General features: G+C 48.3%; 1 protein-coding gene across 1 annotated transcript in view; it reads right to left on the minus strand.

The window, feature by feature from the left end:
• Positions 1–18,676, minus strand: part of PLCH1 (phospholipase C eta 1) — a 47,393-nt gene extending 28,717 nt beyond the window's left edge. The window contains 2 exon segments of the mRNA XM_039557155.1: positions 18,286–18,403; positions 18,601–18,676. Coding sequence (XP_039413089.1) covers positions 18,286–18,364 — 79 coding nt within the window. The 5' untranslated portion in view covers positions 18,365–18,403; positions 18,601–18,676.
• Between the last annotated feature and the right edge of the window lie 272 nt (positions 18,677–18,948).

The raw sequence follows: 18,948 nt of genomic DNA on the forward strand, positions 1-18,948 counted from the left end.
CCTCCCTGGGTGATTTGTTTACACTCTGGCTGGCTCCCAAATAAACTCTCTGGGTCTGTCTTTATTTCTTATCACCCTTCCTCTCTCCAGCACTTCTCTCTGCAGTGCTCCTCAGTGTCACAGCAAAGAGTAACCCACACTCCCACTCCTCTCTGCCAGAGCTGGGATTTATTTATTTATTCTCCCAGCTCCCAATAGCTCTGACACACTCACAGGCAGTCAGAGCAGCACCTACACATTGGGCAAACCAGGGATGAACAGTCCTTGGCACTGGAATAACCTCCCCTGGCTCCCTCACACACGGGGAGCCTGCAAGGCAAACCCCAAATGGAATAAACCACATCAGAAGGAGCCTTTTCCCTGAACTGTCTTTCTTGGAGGAAAGAAGGGACTGAGGTTGAGCTGAACAGAACCAAACTCTTCTGAAAGCATCACGTGAGTGCAATAAATGTGTCCTTTATTGTGTCCATAAATAATGGCACTCCCTGGACCAGCACACACACTGAATGAAGGTGAGCTTGGAAGGGCTTTAAGGTAAACCACCAATGTGACATAAATCAAGCTAGAAGGAGATGTTACACCATATCCACATGTTGGCTGGGGTAGCAGTAACTTGGATCTATCTGAAGATGCACAAAGAACCAGGAAGACAAACCTTTATTCCACGAGGGATGGAAAACTCAGAACCTGAGAGAAGGAAGAGGAACTGAAGCAAAAACAGTCTCTAAAACTCCCTAGCTACATCCATACAGGAATGCCTTTTCTTGGCAGACCCAGCCTTTCCCTGTGGAAATGAGTTTAGGTCAGGTTTGCCTTGGGTCCCTACCAAAACAAACACGGCTTGTCCCAGCACAGAAATGAGGTCCTCCCTGTGTCTGTGGATACACAAACGTGCCCTGCTCCATCAGCCTGGCACACACACCACCCGCACCTTTTGATTTCACTAACAACGAGATCACTTCCAGCAGGGCTTTAGCTCACTAAGAGGTTTAGCAACAAGCTACTCAACACAGAAAATCTGCTTCTTTGCACTTAAGGTTAGCAGTTACTGGTGAAAGTCTTACAAAAAGAACTAATTCTCACATAAGTCTCTCTATTAGCATCAGCTCAGTTGGCAGAGAAAAAATCCCAGCCTGGTTTCACTAAGATGAGGACAGCCAGCAAAAGGCAGAAGGGAGAAGACTGCATTTATTCAATATAAGAAAAGCAGAGAATGGGCCACAGTCACGTAACTGCAGCCAACAAAACCGTGGGGGAAAATAAGAAACATAAAAAGCAATCCAGTTCCTTCTTCACCATTTCAACTGCGTAAACATTTCTACATCACATTTGTAATTGTTATAGGTGCAGTCACATTCACGCTTCAGGCAGAATTCAGTTGTAGGGAATAGATTTTAAAACACTTTCTTTCACAGAGTGGAAGAAACCCAGTTCCTGCCCAATAGCTGAACAGCCTCCACTTCCCAAACCCCACCTGCAGTAGGTCCAGTGCCCCAGGAAGCACCATCTTTGCTGCTTGTGCTTTCCCAATTCCAAGGAAATACCGTGGGAATTCAAACATTTAAAGAATGGTAACATGTAAGAGAGTTCATGGCATCATTCCTGCTGTGTAGGTGTTAATAACAAGGACTCCACGTTCAAGAAGGGACTGGGGTAATGGAAATGCCACAGCAATCATGGGCCGACTGGATTTCAGCTCTGCAAACCATTTACAAAACACCCCATCCTCCCCTTCAGGCTATTTATAAAATATAAGCACGCAAATAAAAAAGGTCTTTTTCGAATCTATTCTCAGTATGCTAATGCCAGTCCCTTGCCAGACACCACACATTAGCATCTGAATCAGGGAAGGTATTGTGCAGGGCAGAATAAAGCTCCAGAAGAGCAGTTCAGGAAGGATTTCACTAAGGAATAGGGAAGCTGGTTCCAGAAAAACATCTAATCCTGTAGATAAATCAGGAATACAAAGTAAATGAAGCAGCTTCTCAATGCAGACATAGATTAAAATTTGAGGAAGCAAGACATGTTTCCCATTAAAAGATTTTTTTTTAATACAAGGACTAGCCGTGCATTTTTTGCCCAAAGTCTGAAAATTAATTAGGTTAAACTAGAACATGATGTAGTTTATGTTATAAAAGCAAAGAAAATTAATCTGGAAGATTAAATTAAAAATTATGTCTATGCAATGTATAAGGAAGGTGTCCCTGCCCACCGCAGGGGGTTGGAACTGGGTGGTCTTCAAGGTCCCTTCCAACCCAAACCATTCTATGATTCTATGATATTTAAAGCTTTAATTTAAAATTTAAAAACCCTGAATACTACAGTCACTTCTGTTTCCAGAGTTATGCAAACTTGACAGTCTAAAATCATCCCAACAGACAGCCTAGAGTTTAATGGGATTTAATAATGAAAGACCAGTCTACTTTTTTTCCTCCCAAAATAACCCTTTAAAGCAATACAGACCTGAATTCAAATAGCACCTTTTAATCCTTAGTTCAGCCATGAGAATCACTCCTAACAGCACAAACCTCTCCTCTGGGGAGGAACTGCTCTGTAGCCAAGGGTAAACCAGATACAAACCCATCTGTGCCAGCTCGACCTTCTCTGGAGTGGCCACGCTGCCCAGCACGTGGTAGACCTCGGAAGCCAGCAGGAGAGCCATGGAGCCCTGGGCAGTGGGATGTTCCTGAGGTGCGGGATGCCGGGCAGATGCTGTTGGTCCTGCTGCCCACGCCGCTCTGGCCGCTGACTGAGCCGGCTGCTGCCGGGCACTCTGAGCCACAGCTCTGGCCGCTCCAGAAGCGCTAATCCCCCAAATCAGCCCGTGCTACCCTCCATCCCCTCGCCTCTAATCCAGCCCTGTGCCCTCGGGTTTAATGACCAGGGAATGGCCCAGCATCAGCCCCGCCAGAATCCCTGCAAAACCTCCCGGCGCCGCTCCCGAGCCACGGCCATTCCCTCGATCCCGAGGAGCTGGGAATTCCTCCGATTTGATTCAATTCCCAGCAGTCACAGTGATGAGGACACATCTGCCTGCTCTTGTGCCTCACCACAAAGACTTCAGGTTGTGCAGGACCCTACAGTTGATACCGGAAGGAAATCATTTAGAGAATTAAGACATTACACTGAGCAGCATTTTCAGACAAACAGAAGAGCATTTTGCTACACAGGGCACATCCCAGCAGTGAAGCAAACACCCCCTCCCATAAAACATGTTCTCCAAAGTTAAATAAATATCCTGGCCATTTTTTGCTGCTGTATTTTAGGGTTCAGTTATTCAAGAAAACACTGTTACCTAAGCATTAGCAGCAACTCTATTGCCAAGAGTCTACAGCAAAATCTTGATGGAACGCAGGTTTTGGGTGAACTTATTTCCTTTTTTAGTGAGTTTCAGCAAAATTTCACTGAAAAAACATTCTCTTTTTTCCAGCACTGCATTCAAAGAACCCTTTCTTGCAAAGAGATGTTAACTGTTTGAACACATAAAAGCTCCAGAGGTCCCTGCACACACTTCATTCTGTGGCTCCTCTGCACTAAGGCAGATGCAGGGGCAAAGTCTCAGCTAAATAAATCTGATGCTTCTCCTAAGTTTACTCCACAGGGGCATCAGCTCCCCCTGAGCACCATCTCACCCCCATCTCCATCAGCCTCTGAGAGGCAGCACAACAAAGCTGCCAGAGCAGGTACATCAGGCTTTAAGCAATTATTATTATTTTATTTATTAGTTATTCATTCCTCACTTGAGGACAGCCAGTAAAAGCTATTTTTGCAAGGGGCAGAGTGTGTGACGTGCTACATGCAAACAGTTCAGGTGTGCACAGCAAACCCTTAGTAAATTAATAGAATTAGCCCTTAACAAACCAAATACAGCTCAATGTGAATATATTTAATAGTTTTAGGAACAGTGTCCTGTAACTGAGCATTAAGGTTACACCACTCTTATGAGACAGATCATTTTTCTTTAAAATCAAAGATCGAAACAAATTTCTTATTGCTGTCCACAAACAGTTCTTTTGCTTTCCTGTTATACTACTGCATGTTAAGAAATTAATATTTCAAAGTGCAACCAAATGACAAAAGGTCTGGTCTCGTCTTGCTTTTATGGACTTACTGTTACAGCCATCTGACAAAACAAAAAGATTAAAAAAGGTATAAAGAGCATTACCAAACACTGAGAACTATAATTATGAAAGAGGATATAAACTGGGTTTCTAAACGATGGGCATCAACTGCATTAAGCCAACATTAAGCTTGAAGAGATAAAAGGAACCCATAAAATACAGGAGTTACTTTTATAACTGCAGCAGCAGCTCTTCTGCCCTGCATGCAGTATTTTGGGGTTTACTACATATTTTGTGAAGGGTTGTCAAGCCCTGGCACAGCTGCCTAGGGCAGTGGTGGGGTCTCTGTCCCTGGAAATGTTTGAAAACCATGTGGATGTGCCCCTTGAGGAGAAAGTTTAGTGGTGAACACTGTTGTGGTGCTGGGCTGATGGTTGGACTTCGTGATCTGAAAGGTCCTTTCCAAACAAGCCTCCACCCCTGCACAGAGACCAGCACACAACTGAACTGTCCCAATCCCCGTAGTGAAGATAGTCTGGATCCAACCAAACCCCAAAGCAAACCCCAGAACCCCACAACGCTCTCAGCTGCTCTCACCTCCCAGTTCTGCATCATTTACTCATCCTGAGCACTAAGTTTGCCCTTCCAGTAATGCCATTTAAAGCCATTTTCTCCCAAGGTCCACCCCCAGAGAGCACATTTTATCTAAATCCCACAGAACAGCACTAATATCCAGCACACCACTGATGTCATCAGGTTGCTGATTGTTGGGGTGTTACATAACAGCCAAAAAGCCCAGGGGCAGAGAGGGCAGATGCAGGTCTGGGGCAATCCACGGCCCCAGGCAGGGTTGGTTTAAACAGCCACAACTCCTATTTTATGCCAGATTTTAATTTGCTTTGCAGCAGCTCCTCCAGCCTCATGGAATTTCACATTAAGCTTCTTACAGTGGATTTAATGGTAATCTCTGGGAAGTCCGTGGACATGAGATAGACAATCTCTCACACTTCTGCAAATCTCAAGAAACCCTCGAGGAAGTCACACAGCACCAGCAGAGACACCAGAGGCTGAAAAGGGCATGGGCAATTCATCTCAGCCCTGGAGATGCAGAGCATCAAAACAAGGAAACAAACACAAGCTGAGACTACTCGAAACAGCTGTGAATGGTGTCTAAGCAAAGGAAATCCCTAACTCTGGGAAGTAGCTCATGCTTGTAAAGTCACTAAATAATACGCAAACAAAAAAGGGGTGACGCTTAAGAACAAAACCATACACTACCCAGAACGGAGAAACAACCCTAAGCACAACCAAAACCTATCAGCACGTTTCAGCTTTTTGTAGATCTGGTAACTGTCTGGTGGCATCTTTTTTTCTTTCAAAAATTCCAAAACAAAACCAGAAACTTGGGAGCAGCAGCTCGTAGAAGTCACACCTGAGTAACACATATTTCACAGAACTGCTCTTTCAGCCTCCCCTATTGACATTGCAGGTCAATGCTTCCAGGATGACCAATAACTCATCTTATTTTCTCATTACAAGTGAAAGGTTTCTGCTCTTCGCCTCCTCAAGCTGATCCTTGACAACCTTTAGTTATTCTTGCCATGGGAGAATCCAGAGTCCCCTCCCAGACTGAGGCCCCCTCCTCTTTTGCTTTTACAGATCAGAAAGGAACCAGAAACATCCAAACAAAAACTTGGCACTACAGTATAATCCCAAAAGAGCCTGAATGATCCTTAATCACAAGCTTTGTTCCCTCATTGAGGCTTCACAGAGCACTGTGCAATGCAGAAATGTCCTGCCAGGACAGTGCCCCTTTTACAGGGGCTGTGCTCCCCTGTTGGAGACCATAAATAATGCATGTTTTCCACCCCTGCCCAAGGACCCCTCCTTCTGCCAGCTCAGCAAAGTTCCACTTACTATCTTCAAGCAATTAGCCCAGGTTTCATCCTTTCTTCAGAAACAACTCCACCAGAGCTGTCCAGAGCTGCTCACCAGTGAGAGCCCTGGTGCCACTGCAACACAGCATCGCTGAGGACTGTGAGTTTTCCATTAGGACGGTGGAATTAGTCCTTTGTCAACACTGAACAGCACAATCATTTAAGCACAGACATGGCAAACTGCCAAAGCACATTGTCACATCAATGGGGTGAACAAGGAACACAGATTTATTAAGCAAACACAGTTAAGTTTGCACATCCTAATCCTCTTTCTTTCTCGAGGATCCCTCAGCAGGGGGGGCACAGCAGTTGATTATGACACTACAGAGCATGTGGAAAAAGCAGGAGGTGGAAGAGAAGGAGGAGGAGAGTTTCCACTGCCCCTGCCAAGGGGAAGATGAGCACACAGGTGTGTAGTGTCACTGTGCCAGATCGGGGTGGTTTTCAGGACAAGCAGCACCCTCCCCCTGTGTGACCATGACATGGAGCACCAGGCACCATCCCGAGGGTCTGTGTCCATGTCCCCGTAGGAAACCCCGGGGGCTCCCCCAGCCAGGCAAGCTCTGCTCGGGAGGGCAATCCCTCCTCGCTGCAGCTGAGTCACCTCTGCAGTGCCAAGACAGGGGTTCCTCCTTTGAGGCCTCACAACTGGCAGAGCAGTCTGAAAGGCATCCCAGGAGCCATGCCTCTGGATGCAGAGGTGGAGAACAGTAAGCCACGAGCTCCTTCTCTGCCAGAATCCCATACTGCCCTCTAAAACAATCAGTAAGTACATAAATAAGGATCATAAAGCTGTGCACCAGACCTTGTTCTCAGCCTGCCTGTGTTGTATGATACAGCAAATACAATTCCCACCACAATATACTGAGCTAGGGCAAGACCCCCTCATTCACCACACCCCCCTTTATATGTCACACCTCCCACTTCACCAATTTAACAAAAGATAGGCAAAAACCACCCCCACCAGAAGACCCTTCCTAAAGCTTGCTCCTGTGCCCACACAGAGACATGCAGAGGATGAACTGTCCCAGCCTCGGTGCAAGCAGTCAATTGTGATGTCTGCACATTTATCAGCAAACAGCCGTGTGTGACAGCAGCCTCAGCCCCTGTCCAGCACCACGACCTTCAGAGGGGAGCGATCGACAGGGCACAGGAACAGCTGGAAGAGGGATCCAGTCCCCAGGGCCTGGAGCCAGGCTGGAGGGAGCACTGCTTCCCTGCAGGCTACCAAACAAAGCCACACCTGGGGCTGGGCTAGAGAGTAGGAAGAAGGGGAAAAAAGCAGAGCAGAATGGAAGGTGAAGTTAATTAACCTTTAAAAGCAATGAATGGAGACTGCAGTGCAACAGATGATATGAACTAATTTATTCACACTCCTCAGAAATAGTCGTTTTCTAAAGAAACACGTTTATCTATTCTATTTTAAATTACCTCGGTGCAAGTCACCGACAGTGAGTCATCTGTGGGCAAACAATGAACTGACAGTCTCAAACACCAAAGTGATCTTATTACTGAAAATGATGCTGTTTTGTGCATCTGAGTTTCAGGCTGATCAATGTTTCTATTGGTAACATGGGAACACCTCTGAGCCCATTCTCTGCTGTGCTGGTATCAATAACCTGCCACAGCACAGGCTCGAGCTCCCTGCCCCACAGCCGGGTTTGCTGGCACTCCCAGGGAAAAGCCAGCTTGGGGCTCCTCACAACTCCCAGTTCAGTCATGCAAGGAGCACACGGAGCAGCACATGCTCCTCCGAGGCACGAGCTTCTGAGGAAAGAGAAAAAGCCAGCACACACACCTCCTGCAGCAAGCTCAGTGCTGGACAGAGCTGGGAAGGTTTCTTCCAGCACATTCTGGTCACCAGCCCCTGGTGTCCCCAAGCTGCTGTGTGCCACCACAGTGCCAGCGCTGACCCCAACACGGACTGGGCCAGCTCAGTCTCCAGCAAAGCACTGAAGGAGTTACCTCAACAGTTCTAATCTATGCCCCAGAGTTTTGGAAAGACAACAGTTCTTCAGCAAACAGCAACATTTCCCCCTCACACCATGGCAGTGTTCTGTAGATTTATTGAAAAAAGAGTAGATTTCATTCATAAGCACCAAAAACCACGAACACTAAGTAGTTAGCAAGCACATAACCTTGTTATTACCTGGCCAGCCACATCCTGTGCAGATCTGATCAGATACTGCCCCTGGAGCCATCAGCATCCAGCTCCAGCACCCTCGGAACCCGCAGCAGGGCCATGGCAGGGACACTTTGTGGTGTCCCACCTTGACACTCCAGTCAGGTGGCACTCAGGGCAACACTGGGCAGCCTCTTCAGGACATGCCAAACCACCTCGAGGCTTTCAACCTGACAAAGCTGCCATGTGCACGTGCCAACTTACTGTGAGTACATTTATTGCCAAGACAGATTTAAGCTGTTATTGGAATGAACCCTGTGGATGACCCAGAGTTCTTCCCAGAAGGAGATGGATGCCTTCCATATCCACTCAGACCAGTCTGCTGTTCCAGGCTAATTCCTTTACATATCAGTATTCCAGAGTCTACACTCAGTGCCTGTTTTACAGGTGCTTGGACAGCTGCAGGCACAGGAGTCCCAAAGCAGCACCAATAAGGGCATTAAACAAGCCACTGCTGTAGTCCCTGGGTGAGGGAACGAGCCCTGACGGAGCTGACGGCTGTTCCTCAGCCCGGCCGTGCCAGCTGCATCCCTGGTGTTCTGAGAAAACCAAGCACCACGACCCACAGCCAAAGGCCCAGCCCCAAGGGAGGTGTGTGCCCCATGTCCCAGTGCTGATCCCACTCCCAGCTCCAGCGTTTCCCACTCGCAGTGGCCAGAGCCACCCAGGAAGTTACGGCTGAGCTGCTGGAGCTGCTGCTTCCCGCGGGCGCTCATCGGGGCCGGGTATCCCTTTCTCCAGGGTTATCCCACGGGCACCCTTTGGCACACCAGCCATGCAGGGTGATTGGTGTCCCAGCCAGCCTGGAAAACGGGGCTCACTCACCCTGCCTGCTTCCACCATCCAGTATGGGACCACACTCCTGGTGGTACAGAGCCACCGCGAGGGCTGCGCCCGCGATGGGTCACCTCGGAGCCCGGCCACGACCCCACCTCCGAGCGGCCAAACCTCGGTGCCAGAGACACCCCAGGACACCCACTCACTGCTCTGCAGCCCTCACTGGCCTCCCCACACAGAGATGGCACTGCCACAACCAAGGATGGCCAACTGGAATTTGGCCTTGCTATTACATCTGGGTAAGGAAGGGACTGCAGAATAACCTCTAGCAGAATTCTACCCTCAGCCGAGTTCTCCGGTGTGGAATGTGCTTATCTACACATACACTGCCACAAGATTCAGAACTTGAACCTGATGCTTTCCTTGCAGGCCTGTTCCCAAGCCCTCCAGGAGAGCTGGCTGCTGTGAATTATTAAATGGGGCCATATCCATTACCTCCTCCACCTCGGAAGGCAGATGGAGTAACACCTGCCCTCCTTTAACCATGGCCACCAAAGCTCCATGGAGAGCTCTGGGTACCCAACACCTGTGAGTGTTTGGCACTGCAGCTCAGCAGCTCCAGCACAGGCAGCCCTCCCTGCAGGGCATCCACAAATAACTCACTTTTGCCCAAAATAGGCTGTTTCTTGTACAATAGCTCTGTCTATTCCCAGTAACTTTCTCCAGATAAAAAATATCCAGTAAAATCAACCATGACAGATACAAAGAAAAAAGAGCATTTTTTTGTCCCACCAACACTGCCCTGAAATTTTTTTAGCATCTTATAATGGGCAAGATGATATTTCAAAGTATGATCCGTGACTTTTGGTGGCTTTATTTTAGATTAGTTTGTTTGATTTTAAATTACATATAATCTTGTCACAAAAATGTCTTCTGAACTACCTAATTCTGGCAAAAAGCTCTTTGCTAAATGTATTTTCTATGTGTTTTCTTTAAAAGAACATAATCCAACATCCCTAACGATGAGCAAAATACAAAAATTAACTTTAATCTACCATGATTTCTCCTTCTCACTACAGCATTTACTCTCTATCCACTTAGAGGCTTAAGCTAATTGCCACTTTCCATTCAGCACTGACTTAAACTGAACAAAATTGGACATTATAAACTACAAGATACTGAAGAAAGTTATTCAAGATGTCTTCCTTTCTTGTACCATCTCCTGCAATTCTTGAAAAGGCATCTTTCATCCAATGCTTTCAGTCAAATTTTACACATCACTTGCAAATGTGTTATACTATTTATAAGTGCTACTAGAAAAAAAATCAACAAGCTCTTCTCCACTGAAAGCCACAGCAAAATTCCCAACAGATGAAAAGGTCAAGAATGTTTTTATTCAAGTCAAACACATTTGTAGTAATTTAAGCTAACACAGAAGTGCAGTTTTTCCTCATCATAAGAGCAGTATCTCAAATACGAGATACATGTTTTCATGGAGAAATGTGCTTTCAAGTCAATACAAACCCACCAGGTTTTCTTGTTAAACATTCAGGAATAGATACACATTTGTTATACCAACAATGTCCACACAAACACTGTATACAACTTACCAATCACAAGGGTTAAGTTACCTGATTTTTCTATAAGCATTTCCAGAAATGTTATGAGCTCGTCCTATGGCAATTCCAAACTCAAACATCCTTACCTTTTTCTGGACTTAAATTTTTATATACTTCCAGGTCTGCCATTAAATTTGTAACTCGTGCATTATTGGCAAGCAGAATGGAAATTCTCCCTTCAGGAAAGGCTCCGTTTCATCTTCATGTCTTCAGAGCCAACACATTTGGAAAGCAATCCTTGGAAGTACAGCCGAGCGCTGCTCCTCAGGATGAGCGAGGAAACCTCAGTGAGCCATAGCACAGATGCAGAGGCGAGAGCAGATAACTTCGCTCACGCCCGAGGAGCGCAGGCTGGGAGGGAGCCGGCAGCATCTGCTCGTGCAGCAGCTGCGGAGCGGCGCTGCTCCCGTGTCCCCGCACGGCGCTCCGGGCACGGGAGCGCTCCGGGCACCGCAGGCGCTCCGGGCACCGGGAAGCGCTGCTCGGCCCCGGGAAGCGCAGGGAAATCCCACGGGCAGCAGCGGGGCGGCTGGGCGGGCAGGGATTACCACACTCCAGCTAAGGAGCGGCAGAGTGACGCAGGCTGGATGCAGGAGGGGAAATCCAGCCCCAGTCCAGAGTAACCCCCCGCATCTGCAGCCAGGGGTTCTGCGAGCGGGAGGGGAAAATCCCTATGCCTTTGCCCTGGGTCTGTGCCCAGTGGGATGAGAGACAAGATCCAAGAGGAGCTGACATGTTCTACTTCCTGAGAAATCATTATTGCTTAGCTGTTGCTAACATAACCTTCCCACGGCCCCCACAACAGAGCTCAGCAGGGTATCCATGGCCTATGTCCAGCACCCTGGAATGTGAAACAAGGCCCCAGACCCAGGGCAGGATCTCTTGGCTGCTCCCAGCTGTGGTTCTAATGGCACTCTCAGGCTGGGATGGCAGGAGGTGGCACAAGTCCCACTCTGAGAAGTGAACGCGGCCACGGCGTTACCCCAGCTCTGGTTCCCACCTCAGCTCACCACATTCATGGCTGAAATCACCTCGCTGAAGCCTCTAGACAGTTACCAATGTGTGTACATTGAAATGACCTGATGTGCTATAGCTGCAATTCAACAACAAAAAATAAACTGTCACTGCTGTATAGTTTAATTATTGTTATATCAGATTGCACCTGATAATGTGTTAAATGCAAATTACTCACACTCCTACCATTCTGTTAATTATAAGACAAGCTATACACAAGCACCTTCAACACCACAGCTGCTCTGTAAGAAACCTTACACAATCACCAAAATATTTTTCATTATTTTGTCTTCAAAATAGACTTCATTTTAAAACCAGACATACCTAAAGGCTACATGCCTTTAGAAATTCAAGCATGTTATATAGAAGAACATGACAGCAGACAAATGAAGACTTTATGTAATTCAGATGACATGTGCCAAATGGTATATCTGTAGGTTTATTCAACTTAAAAAAAATAATAAAATCAATCCCCATGACAACTCCTCAGTGCCAAGCCAGGTTTTGCATCTAATCCCAAACCCTACTGGTTTGCTTGGCTTTTCCTGGCTCCCAGGGGTCACAGGCTCCTGCTGGGAATGCTCTGCAGAGCCACAGCACACACCCTTCTAACAGTCTCAGAGGTAACAGGTGACAAACAAGCTTTCTGAACAAAAAATTCATTTTCCTTTACCTGTAGTTGACTGCCATCGATGATCACCATAAGTCAAGATCTTTTCAACCACCACTGCTGTCCCATGGGTATTGCAGAGTCCCAAGCTAAGGTTTGGCAGGAAAGGTAACAGCCTCACCTCCACTCCTGTTTTTCCTACTTAGGTTTTCTGCCCACACCTCACAAGGCTCAGATTACTGGAGAGAGACACAACCCTGCAAGTTCTACTGCAAAACATCCATTTTCCAATAAATGAGAATATGATTTAACTAACAGTTTGGAAATTACAGCATCAGAGGCAGGTTCATTTTCTAGCTCATTGGGTTTTTCCTTTATCACTGTCAAAATAGCTGAAAACCAGTACAAAGCTAATTCTGCTAAATAGCAAGAAAAGCTGATTAGAGAACTAACACCTCTTACAGGGAATAGATAATGAAATAAGGAGATAACAACATCTTCATAATCATCATCCAAGTGTAATCCTAGACCTATACTGTAAGACAACCTCCTTGTGAAAAGTCAGTCAGCAATGAATAAAACTTTGTATCAGCTGCATGGAAAACTTATCATTTTTATCAGATTTAAGCTTTTATCAACTCATTTATCATTAATGAAGACATGGTTCTATGGAAAGCTGAGAAACACAAAAATGGAAGAGGAAAAATACTAGGCATTAGAACTCAACCATTGTCTGGAGACAGATCCCACATGAGACTCCTTTCATGAACAGATCCAGACAGTTCTTGAACAAAACAGAGAGAGTTTTTTCAGGCATTTTAGGCCCTTCTTTAACCTAAGTGGACTTTAGTACATTAATTCCTTAATGCTCTCCTTGCAAACACATTTTCATTTACATCTGTTTGTCTGAAGGAATGAATTGTGGATATTTCACCACGTAAATCAGAATGTGATCCAAAACACAAATTCCTGCACTACTAACTCATTCTGCTTTCCCAGCATCATTATGAAACTCCAGCTGAAGCTACTCTGGAGATAAAAGGCTGAATCCTGCAGCCCACATCTGGCATCGGTAGCTGTGCCCCCAAGCCTTGCACGAGGCTTCAGCAGAGCTAATTATAAAGCACTGCCCATCAGCAAACATCAGGCCTGAAGGATTTGTGCAATTTGGCAAAGCTCTAGGACTGCTCCCCCAAAACTCTTGTGCTCCAATAACCAAAATAGACCATTTGACTGCATAAAAAGGACAACAGAAGGCATTTTATGTCTTCACTGCACAAAAGTCCAAGGTCACTGAAGCAAGGAAAGGTTCTCCGTGGTTTCCTCAGCAGGATGTTGGACAGCCAGAGCCACCAGGATGTGCCCAACATGACTTAAGAACCTGTGTCCTGTCAGGCTCAGCCCCCACTCACACCTTCCAGGCAATTCCCTTTCCAAGGTGGAGCAATGGAGCAACACAACCTGCTCCATCTGTGACAGCCTGAATTCCTGCTTCCCTCCAACCTGAGGGTTCACACCAACCACCACAAGTTTTGGAGTTAATTCCCACAGATGGTCACAAGCATGAACGAATTCCAAAATTCTTATGGAAAAAATAAAACTATCACATGCAACGATAAAAACTGCAATTATCTAGATGCAGTTTTGGCTGGGGAAGTACTTGCCTTGCTGACTGGGAGCACTGGGAGCCACAGGAAGGGCTGCTCCATACACTTTGGGGTTTTTTTTCCCTTTATACTTTTAGCCCCGACCATCTAGTAGCAAAGCAGATGAATGTTTGCTCACAGCCATTCCTACATTGTTATTGCCAGCAAACAAACAAAACATGATGCACATTTACAGCTTAAAACCCCTTCAAAAATAAAAAAAAGATCTCTTCTTCCATGCCTAGAGGGATGCTGTACTTTGTATTTTGGAACTGCTTGCAAGAGGAAGAAAAAGGAAAGTGGGTTCATCAAATCCTCAAGGCTATTCCAAACATTCTAATTGCTTGTCTTCTCCGTTCTGCAGAAACTGCTAAAACAGCTCACCCGCAGCCCCATGTCTGGGCTGTTATTCTCTGTGTGCACACACACTGCTGTATCTCACTGCTGATGCTGATGAAGAAAACTGACATTTTTGCTTCTGGGCAGATAAGACTCCCCAGAGTACAAGGCACAGCAGCAACCTCCACTTCTGTAACCAAAAATTTGAGCCATAAACAGATAATAATTTTAATATCCTGCAAATGCAGCCATTAGCAGCTTTTCCTAATAAAATTATAAAATGATGAGAAAGCCTTAGGCAATGTGGATGCACACCAGTTCATTACACACATGAATGTCAGTCATTATTTAAAGACAACCCATCAGAGCCCCATGGAAAGCCCCACAACTGTGTATCAATACTTCTTGTCTAACAACATGCAAGTGTCTCAAAGCATCATTAGAACCTGGTAGAGAGCAGCCTGATCCACGTACAGCAGCATTCTCCTGAGTGGAATGGAAGCACTGCTGTTTGTATTTGAAGTTCACTGGACACAGGCATTGAATTGGGACCACAGACAGTGTTCCAAGCCTTATTTCCCATTAGTCAATACACTGCTTACTAATCACATTTACAACTTCAGAGCAAGAGCACAAATATAATGCTGTAACAGTTTTTCCAAAACTAGTCAATCTCCCACTCAAAGTACCTTAGTTTTTCCTGTGCCTGTTTTATACACTCGTGGACAACTTTCAACTTGCTCTTGTGCCAACTTGCCCATTCAGTTCAAATAAGCCTTTTCCTCCCTGAGCTTTCTCTTTGCAATGCACTCAGAGCCAGCAGTCACATCCCTTCTCAGTCTTTGATTTCCCAAGCTAAACAAATCTCATCTCCATTTCTGTAGCCCTTCTCTCTGTTCCTGAGCTCCCCCTGCTCAAACACTGCTGCCCAGAACTGCATTTGGCTGGGCCTTGATGCACCACCACCTTCATCTTACTCCTGAACACTCAAAATTCCACCTTCCTTTGCCTGATTACAGAATCAGAGTGCTTTGGGTTGGAGGGACCTTAAAACTCATCTTCTTCCACCCCTGTCATGGGCAGGGACACCCTCCGCTATCCCAGGGTGCTCCAAGCCCCCTCCAGCCTTGAGCACATCCAGGGATGTGACATCCCACACTAATGCATCCCACGGGGCAGGTGCCATCCTCCTGCTGCAGGGGCACTACACTGCAACAGGGCTGCAGGCTCAGTGGGGTGTTTCTGGTGCAAGCTCAGCCTTTTTTCCTTTTCTGGGGGGAGGTTTGGTTTTTTTGGGGGGTTTTGTTGGTGTTTTTTTGGTCAGCTTTTGGTTTTTTTACACAAAACAATTAAACCACTCCCAATAAACACAGAACTTCAGCATTTTTATTTATGCAGTCCACGAGTTCTTGCATTTGAACTCCTCAGCAGGAGGTGAACAAATGAAACATCATCTGCTCAGGTGCTTAAAGCAAAGCAGGTGCCACAAGGGTGTGAAACAAACACCAGAGAGGAGCACAGCTGGGCAGCAAAATTCCTCTTGTGCACCTCTGCAGACACTTCCAGTCCTTCTAAAGATACTCCCAGGCTTTTTAAGAACACCAGCCGACCCCGTGGGATACTTTCACCTGGCTTGCACCCGAGGTGCAGCAGTTCCTTCAGCTCACAGGTTCGATTCCAGACAGCCCTGAGGCAACTGAACAGTCCCACTGCTCCCAGTGAAAGGGTGCACTTGGATAATAGGAGCAGCCTGAATTATCAGCACAGCCCTGGAGGAACCCAGCTCCTCTGGAGCATCAGAACACCACGCTAATTCCTGGAACATGCACACATCCTCACACCACGCTGTGGGAACTGTCACTTCTGTCACTGTCCCACAGGGACTTCAGCCCCCTCAGTACACTCAGAGGGAAAGGAACTGTCTCTGCAGTGTCTTGTTTAGGTTAAGGGAGACAAATGGGAAGCCCTGATGGATTCTGTCAGGGAAAAATAGTTAATCTTACCTGGTCATGAATCAAAGATAAAAAAACTAAACCGTGAAATCTTTCTGGTCTAGGATTCCTGCTAATTATGCCTTGAGCTGTAGATGATTATCACTTTGCAGACTCATCTCTCAATAGCTGGTCATGGATTACTGGACTCTGTGCTGATGGATCATTATCCAGCCTTTGCACCATCAGCAGGGTAAAGACATGGTGCTGCTCTATGATGAAATACCACCTCAGGTCACAGAGCATGGACCAGACTCTTCTTTCACTATTCTGGAGTAGCAGAGCTGCAAATACAGATCTGTGTAGCTGCTCCAGTTACACACTGGTGCAGGAGAGCAGGGAGCTGCCTGGGGAGAACAGGGATTAACAGGCATTTCACAAAACACTGCCACAAGTGCTCGGGGCACCTGGGTGAACACAGCCCTTCCACAAGGTCAGAGGGAACTCTGAAGGAACATGACCCCACCAATACCAGTGGGACCACACAAGTGGCCTGATAAATCCCAGGAATGAATCCATTTCATTGGAGAAGCAGAATGGTTGTGCCTGGAGATGACAGCACTTTCCCTCTAACACAAGTCCCAAATGCAGCACACACATGAATTAATGTGACAACACCACTGTCAGACTTACTTACAGAAAGTTATTAACATTCTTCTGGTGTCCCAAATAGAACTAGAAGTGCCCATGGGCAAGGAAAAAAGCAGTACAGGGAAAAATGGGGCTCTGTCTGAATTGGCTTTCATTAGGAAGATTCACAGACTGACAAACGATTAATTCTCCCACTGAGCCATTAACTTCATCGATGGTGACATAACCACAGTGACAAAAATGCAGATACAGTTTGTTTTACAGTGGGCTGCAAACCTCTCCAGTCCTAACAAACACACTGAAATGGAGATGTACGCCCTCTAGGGAAAAAAATTACCTTTGCTTTGAATGAGACGAGTATTTCTATCTTCAATTCATAGCCATTCTGTGCTGCTGTTATTAATAGTGCCATAAATCTGCCCTAAAGTGATGGGTTTTAATTACTGACCTCAAAGGGAATAGAGAATACAAGATGTGGGCCTCTCAGAACAGCATTAGGAAGTCACTCCCTCAGCAGACAGGGGTCCAGCTGTCTGATTAGATGAGACCTGCTGGAGCCCCCGAGCCCGTGTCATCCAAAGCACAACCAGCACCGATCCCCAGAGCAGCTCTGTCCCCAGCTGTGCTGCAGCTGCTGCTCCTCTGCAGGGTTCGGTGCTTCAGGCAGCACCGCAGCGCGAACTTAAGGAGGGGAGGGCTCCCAGCCAGTCCCCTCCGTCTGCCCGGGAATACCGGTGCGCTACGGGAGGGGCGAGCGCCGCAGCACGGGGTGGGACCCAGGGGTCGGTCGGACCGCGGTGGGTCCGTTCATTGACAGCCCCGGGGGGGACCCGGCCCCGGCCGCACCGGGGCGGGGATCGGGGGGACCCGGCCCCCGGCCGCACCGGGGCGGGGGATCGGGGGGACCCGGCCCCGGCCGCACCGGGCGGGGATCGGGGGGACCCGGCCCCGGCCGCACCGGGGCGGGGGATCGGGGGGAGCCGGCCCCGGCCGCACCGGGGCGGGGATCGGGGGGAGCCGGCCCCGGCCGCACCCGGGGGCGGCGATCGGGGGGGGAGCCGGCCCGGCCGCACCGGGGCGGCGACCGGGGGGAGCCGGCCCGGCCGCACGGGGCGGCGCCGGGGAGCCGGCCCCGGCCGCACCGGGCGGCGACCGGGGGAGCCGGCCCCGGCCGCACCGGGGCGGCGATCGGGGGGAGCCGGCCCCGGCCGCACCGGGGCGGCGATCGGGGGGAGCCGGCCCCGGCCGCACCGGGGGCGGCGGTCCCGGAGCGCCCCCTGGCGCCCCCGCCGCAGCCCCGCCTGCCCCCGCACTAGCGCGGGTCCCGCACGCCCCGAGCGCCGCCCGGCAGAGCCCCCGCTCGGTGCGGGCACGGCCGAGGCTCGGCCCCCAGCACGGCGGGCTGAGCGGCCCGGGAGCAGCGGCCCCAGGGAGACACAGGCGCGGACAGACAATGTCAGGGCCCGCGGGCCGCAGGAAACACAAACAGCGACAGTGCAGAGTAAGTCTGCAGCTCACCGTGGAACACGCCGTTGTCCGCTAGGAAGTGCCTGCAGTACTGCAGGCAGCTCTTCTTATCCAGACTCCAGTAACTCATCCTGAGGCCGCTTCCCGCTCACCATCAAAGGCTCTGACCCTGCAAGGGAAACGAGAACTGGTCAGTGGGACTTAATTTACAAAAAATGCCCAACTACTGCAAGCACTGTAGTTATTTGAGCCCTTTATGCAAAATGGTTGATTGGCTTCATGCAAAGATGACAACAAATGTTGTTCTTTGTTCTCCAAACATGCCCATCTCCATGGACATCCAGGCAAAGGGCATGGACACATCACCTGGACAGAGCCAGAACTGGACTGCACTGGTGCCACCAGCCAGCAAGTCCCAGGCTGCTGCAGGGAGCCTGGCTGTGCCCGCAATGGGCACCTCTGTCACTGTCACCCCCCCAGCCACTGCAGGCCACTGTGGGGCCTGGAGAGATGATCAATTTAATCCATTCAGTGATGCTGTCCCATATTTAACAAGCTACAGGCACATCCGACAACACCACAAAACTATAAATCCTCCCCAAGAGAAGGTTACCGTAATTAAAAAGGTGACTCAAAGGTAATCACCCCCTGATTTCAAGACCAGAGCAGAGTTATGAGCACTCAGGGTCCCTGTGCCCGTGCCCTTGGCAGACA

Source organism: Corvus cornix, chromosome 9, assembly GCF_000738735.6.
Source record: "Corvus cornix cornix isolate S_Up_H32 chromosome 9, ASM73873v5, whole genome shotgun sequence".
Lineage (NCBI taxonomy): Eukaryota > Metazoa > Chordata > Aves > Passeriformes > Corvidae > Corvus > Corvus cornix.